Source organism: Ascaphus truei, chromosome 14 (genome assembly GCF_040206685.1).
Source record: "Ascaphus truei isolate aAscTru1 chromosome 14, aAscTru1.hap1, whole genome shotgun sequence".
Lineage (NCBI taxonomy): Eukaryota > Metazoa > Chordata > Amphibia > Anura > Ascaphidae > Ascaphus > Ascaphus truei.
In genome coordinates this window covers 38,032,768-38,039,753 of record NC_134496.1, presented here as the reverse complement: position 1 = coordinate 38,039,753, position 6,986 = coordinate 38,032,768, and the positions used below count along the sequence as shown (strand labels likewise).

The following is a 6,986-nucleotide window of genomic DNA, read 5'->3' as shown; positions in this document are numbered from 1 at the left end:
GCTAATATTTCCTACAGTGTGGGAGCCGTCATCTGACTGAGTTCAGCCAGTCCTGTAGCACAAAGATAAATTATATAAAAATGCATAATACTTTTCCATATAAACCCCAGATGGACATTACTGTGCAGCTCTGCTTCACTTTACATGAGACAGAAACAGAGAGAGGTCCTATGAAGTAGAGGGCGTATAGTATTTGTTTATACAGATGCAGCGGACGTTATTCGAACACTTCACGCGTTGTATACCTCGGAATACCCGTGTAATGGCGCGGGATTTCTTCCAACCGTACCGCCCCTTCCCGCCTTAAAACGCGAGTGCAGAAATGAAATTGACACAGTAGCACAGTACTGTACACATTACAATGCATTCATTTCATTTCACACAAACATATTCATTATGTTCACAAACATAATCCATGAAATTCAAACAAAGCAACCGGTATAAGCACGGGTGCCTGGGGCGATTGGCGCGTTAATGCCGCGTGGAGTACAGCAGCGCACACGAAAATGGCTCCGTGATTTGTTCGAATAATGGCCGCTGCATCTGTATACGTCCTGTCCCTCCTCCCCACTCTCTTTCTCCCCTCCAACTAATGTTGTATTTCATGGTCTGGATTTTTAGTCTTGCAACATGTCTCTAATTCCTGCAGCATCTAAGATGAATATAGCACATTTTCTAGCCCTGTGGGGCTTGGTGAAACATTTTGCTAGCACAGTTGTGACACTGTTGCACCTCTCTAATATATGTATATCTTGCAGAGTTAGACATCTTGGCTGCTGTATGAAGCTGAAATGTGTGACTTGGTGCACTGCAGTCATTCATTATTCTGTCTGCAAGTGTCCACATCAAATGTTAGGAACCTGCTTTTCAAGTTTGTTACTTTGGGTAACATTATCTGTAAGACAGAAAGGATGATGTCACTTTAGGCAATTGTTATGATACACAAAAAGTAAGTAAAGTGATATTCCAAAATGGATAGTGATGTAATTGGAGCACAGAAAGTATAAAATTGATGAAAAACTAGAAATCAGCCTAAATAATAAAATATGAAGACAGCTAGATAATTATTTGAACAAGAATAGGGAAAAACAAAAAGCAGTATTTCTAGTTACAATATATGACCTATTAAATTCCTTCCCAATAAAAGGAATAACATTGTTATATTGTTTTATGATATTACTTTCATGAGTTGAATGACACACTGAGTTTCTAATGTACTTTTCCCTTTCACATTATGTACTCTTTCCCATGTGTTGTAACATACCTGTATTTAACTTTGTCTCTATGTTTTTAACGTAAACCATTAAAACAAGGATGACACAGTACAGAGAAATAAAACAATACTAGTAATATTCTTTACCAGTTGAGTAGGTCTTGGTTGCCATCTGGTGGTGGTAATACTTTGATAGAAGTACAGAGAAGCATACTGTAAGACACTGTCCAGGGATGTCATCAAAAGTGCAACAAAAGTGTTGGAGACAGACCAATCCCCCCACATATAGAAGGTTCAGGGAGCAGTTATCCCATGTAAGGCCTCGTCCATGGTTGCTGCTTGCTGGCGGAGGCGCGCTCAGGCGCGCTTCCGCTCAGCACTGAGTCCCTACAGCCGCAATTAGAGCGGCTTTAGAAGGGGCTTGCGCGCTTGCGGAAGCGTAGGTCTTACCAGAATTTTAAATTTCAGCGCTCGCCGGAGCGCAGGGCCGGTCACGTGAGCGGTTTGCCCAATGAGGGCAAACCAGCTCTGTGACGTCACTGGCCCGCCCCCGGCCCGAACCCCAGCCCGCCCCCTGACGGCGTGCTGTCTAAGGCCTCAGCGCGCCTCAGCACGCCCGCCGGAACCTTTGACAAGGCCTAATGCTCATGGAGAGCATAACAAGATACCTTGCAGGCTCTATGAAAAGGTTCCATAAAGTCTGGGAGCCCCTTCTAACATAAGGATATACAGTACGTGTTTCTACAATCAGGGACAAAAGTCGGGAGGGATGCTTAGCACTATACACTTGAAAATTAAGTAGAGCACTATATATGAATCCAGTGTATAAAGCTAAAATTGTTTTGCGAGTCAGTGAATTTATAAATAAAAATGTGTATATTTGCAAATGTAATGACATTTCCCCCCCCGCCCCATGTCCACCCCCCCCCCCCTCCAATGTTTTCCATTTGGTGCAATATTATGTGGCAATATTGTTACTTTCCAAAAGATATTTGCTGTTAAATATGATACTATATATGCTCAAGAAATGGAAAACATTAAGAAAATACAAATAAGGTGATATTTAAATAAGTGCAATCCGCACCCTTGAGGCCGAATCAGCGATATCTTCAATTAACTTCAAAGGCAGATATTACAGATTGGGCCGCAATACTGCCTATGTGTTTTATTAATACTACAATGTATGTTATTATTGGATTTCCTTATTCTATTTAGCTGATAATGTAGTTGCTAAAATAACAATTCACTCATGAATTATTCTAACAAGAACATAATGTTCACAAAAATGCATCCTTGATTGCCATAATAATAATAATAACAATAACTAGCGCTGCTAGTTTTACAAAGTGCTTTACAGAGACATTTTGCAGGCACAGGTCCCTGCCCCGTGGAGCTTACAATCTGTTTTTGGTGCCTGAGGCACAGGAAGATAAGGCGATAAGGTGATTTGCCCAAGGTCACATGGAGCCAATACACCCCACGGATTCCACAACCTGTGGACGGATCTGTAGAATCCAATCTGCGGATTCAGCAATCCATTGATGCATTCTTAAGAATCCACCAATGGATTCTGCAATGGAATCTGTCCACGGGTTGTATCCAATGGCGGATTGTGATGAATTCGCGTGGATTTAAACTGCTCAAATCCGTTTGCGGATTTTACACTGCAAAACAGATTTTGGGGGTAATATCAGCGAAAATCAAGAAAATGGATTTGGATGAATTTGCCCATCTCTTGTTGGCTCCACATTGATATATCAATTAAAAAAAAGATTGCTTGCATTAGTATGTGTCTATCGTTCTACATGAGAAGCCAGAAGTCTAACAAACATCTTTTCTCTCTGGAAAACACAAGTGAACTTTGATCAGTGAAGCCGGCAGCTGCCATGCATTCCAACACTAGCTATATTTAAAGCCTGGAACAGCTGAGCAAATCCTACAACATCACAATAGATTTGGGAGAGAGAACAATGGCACAGCCAGGTAAGATTTAGTGATTAGCTTAATTATTTTTGCATTTCTCTGCAGTGTGTTTGATTACTTTTCAGATGCTTCAAAATGAAAGAAGAAAAAAAAAAAGATTTTATTCTGGTGTATTTTATTTAATACAAATATTAACTGGAAAAAGAAGTAAATACCCTCTGTGGTATCATATATGCCAATATCAAAAGTATGAATATCAGTAAAATAATAAAGCAATACAAATATGAATAGTTAGATATTGATATTTTTAGAATGACACAAAGGGACTCCAAATATTAAGGGATTAGTGCACATACTGCCTTGTCTTATTTGTGCATATCCACAAAAGTTACTGCACTAATTTCAATACAAAGACCATGAATCAAGAAACAAATGTAGAGGTTAAATTAATGTTAAGTGATTGGGAGCACATCACTTAATACCATTGAATCTGTGAATTTTGCGTATCTTTTCCCTGATTGAGTCATTCTGTGAGTAGTTACAGTATATATATTAAAAAGAAGGGGTTAGGGAAGAAGTGTAAACATCATGAAATATGGTTCTCATGCCTAACGGGTACAATTGGACAGAAAAGGGAAAGTTTGGCTTGTGTCGAAGGGAACATTTTAAGATCTTGACACATGGGGTATTCATTCAAATCTGACAATGCCGATGGGGGCACAATCTCCTGTAAAATCCCACTGATCGGCACTGTAGCAGTTTAATGAATGACCCCCTTAGCCTCCAATACATTTAAAGAGATTATCTTCATTTTACGAATGTTTTATAAACTCTAACGTATTCCTTTATTTTCAATAAAGGAAAGCTGCCAATAAGGACAAACGAAGAATGAGTCATTCATCAATATTTGACACCATTTAAATTAATTCATAGCTGTGTTAGAGGTGCCCTTGGTGATTTTGATAATACAATTTTATTTCAAAACCAATTCTGTTTATCACAACCTGAATAAACGTATGGGCAAGTAGCATATACTTAAAAATGCCTTTATAAAATATTTTTTTTTGTGATATTGATAGTGTTTAGGATACATACAGATATGACACGAGTGTACTGCTTTGTTGCAGATTGTAATCATTTTAGGGTATTGCAACAAGTAACAAACCTACATTCTCCAGCACCAAGGTGGTGACAAGAACTCTTGTTAATCAAGGTTGTTGAACCTGCAGGTGTGTTAAGGTGGGATATTCTGCGATATTCTGCGTTATCACTGATATTGACTCCAATAGACAATCTGTGATATTCTGAGTTAAAATGCAATATCTTGAGTTATGAGCGATGCAATAACCTTGGCTACATCTGTAGCTTATTAAATACCAGCTGAAAGTACCTGGCGTTGCTTGGGAATTCTAAGAAACCAAAAAATACTCAGATTTATAAATGGATAATTTTTGTTTTAGTTTCTTAATGAAAAAAAATAATGTATTTGTATTCTAATGCTGCTGGGTAAACTACAGTATATCTTTGTTTAACCATTAGGCGCAAAAACATACAAATTAGTTATGTCATTTGTGGTGTCATGTGTGACATCATGTATGGTGACATCAGCAAAGCATAGGGGGGGGGGGAGTTAAGGTTGCATATCACCTTATCTTTGACATTTCCAGACTTTTGAAGGGTTTGCTTACAAACCTTAACTACACTTTGGTAATTTTTTTCAATTGAGTATACACAGTATATGTATCTGTCTATGTATAAGTGTATATATGTATGGTAATAAAAGAGCCTGTGGTTCAGTCTGCCATTTTGATTCAAAATGGCATCCAATTGTATCCAAACAGACAAAAACCTGCTCCTTTATTTCAGGAACCATCGTGCAAAATTTGGTTACGATTTCTTTAGAGGTGCCCAAATGCATAGCAAACAGACAAACAACTTTCCAAAATACAGTATATAGTGCAGGATATTAAGTCTAATTTTCCCAATACTTTTTATCCCCATATTTCCCAAATCTCTGCAGTCCAACTGCTCCAGTGGTTCACCCAACCCAAATATTACCCAACTTTATGTCAGTCCTAGGGCAAGGAACATACTGTATTTTAGTACGTAACATTTAAAGAAGGCATACACTTATTCCACCACTAATTGGAGGAGATAATGCCCTGACATTTTGCGAAACTTTTATCTGACATTACTACCTCTTCACAAAGCTATGTGTACTGTTCATTAGTGTCGCCAAGTAAATGAAGATCTTCCGTAGCTGTAAGGTAAGACTGCACATTGTGTCGCAGTCACGAAACCCCGTGAACCTCACGGGGTGCCCTTTAATTAGTGTACTGGCACTGCGTTCGTGTGCGCGAACAATGACTTATTAATAAAAGCTTCATGCTGTTGATTTTATTAGTTAATTGGAGCTATACAATGTTAAACGTATCTTATTTGAAATCTAATTTACAGATAAAAACTGCATTTTCTCTCTTAACAACACACTCATCTTCTCTAGTGTAGGTTTGCTATTAATAGCAACTCTACTAATTTATCTGTAGACTTTCAATATAGTATTGTCTAGTAACATCTGGGCACACAACAAGTAACTGTAGTACAACTGGTTCCAAGAAGACGAGGCGGGAGTAACAACATTTCTGAGACTAATGAGTAAAATAAATCAGGCTGAAAATTTGAATGGGATTTTATCAATTTGGTGCTCCTTTTTGCACCCCTTTTGCAGAAGGACACTTTGCAAAATAGCCCCCAGTGTGTATATTGGAAACTATTTTAAAACGATGTCTATTTGTTATTTTGTGAAATAATTAAAAACTGCGCCAGAGTGACCTATATGTACACAGATGTTTACTGTAAATGAATTTTATCTCAACAGGAGCAGCAACATACCATCGCCTAATGGTCCCTGCATTGCTTATAGGCGCATGGATCATTGGCTGTGCAATGATGATCTATGTTGTTTTCTCATGACAGTAAGTTACAGTATTTGAGATGATAATGAATGTATTGTACATAATTGCCTCAAGCAGCTTATGAGACTGTTTCTTTGCTGTGCAGGGAGAAGATTTCAAAAGGATACATGGAAAATAGTCTACCTGTCAAAAGGAAAATATTCAAAATGTGTTAAAGATTTGATAAAAGGCTGCATGTTACCTGCTTGCAATGTCATAGGTGTTAGTAATTAAATAAAAGCGTTATTATTGTATAATTATGTTTTATTGTTTCATATGATCATTGAATGATTCTATATAAATAACAAACAACAATGTGTCAATTGGCTATTATACCTATTTAATTACATAATAGCCTGTGTGTTAAGAGGTGGGCTGGGCAAAAGATTAGCAGTCAGTCACAACATTGGCACATTGTAGAGATTTGCAACCTTTGAAAAAGTTGTAAAACAGCCAACAATCGGCACCATTAAAAGCATACTTAAGAATTCAATTGTGTCTTTAAGTTTGTTGATTTTTGGCATCTTTAGTGAAATGTAAAAAAAAAATTGTCTATGAGTTTTGCACTTTTTGCAACATTGTTGATGAAATTCCATTAGCAGCAAAACTTTGAGCTGAAAAAGAAAAAACTGGAACAAAATTGTAAAACTCTAGTTGTCTTCTTGTAGTGGGGAGCGCAGAACCGTCACGTATAAAAAAGAGACAGAAAGTACATACCGTGTAGTGCAATATTGCAGAAAAAATGTAATGATATATGTGACTGGAAATCTTATAGTGCCACAACTCACATGCCCCAAATCAAAACAGGCGAGGATGTAAACCCAGGAATCACTTTGCTTCGCCATCAGGTTACGACGATCCCCTCTCATCGAATCAGCCCCGGGACAGAAGATGAC

At 37.9% G+C, this 6,986-nt stretch overlaps 1 protein-coding gene across 1 annotated transcript; it reads left to right on the top strand.

The window, feature by feature from the left end:
• The first annotated feature begins 3,103 nt into the window (after positions 1-3,103).
• Positions 3,104-6,583, top strand: STRIT1 (small transmembrane regulator of ion transport 1). The gene is made up of 3 exons (XM_075569370.1): positions 3,104-3,196; positions 6,015-6,111; positions 6,197-6,583. Exons 1-2 carry the CDS (start codon positions 3,184-3,186, stop codon positions 6,107-6,109), a joined length of 108 nt encoding a protein of 35 aa, XP_075425485.1. The 5' UTR covers positions 3,104-3,183; the 3' UTR covers positions 6,110-6,111; positions 6,197-6,583.
• The last annotated feature ends 403 nt before the right edge of the window (positions 6,584-6,986 follow it).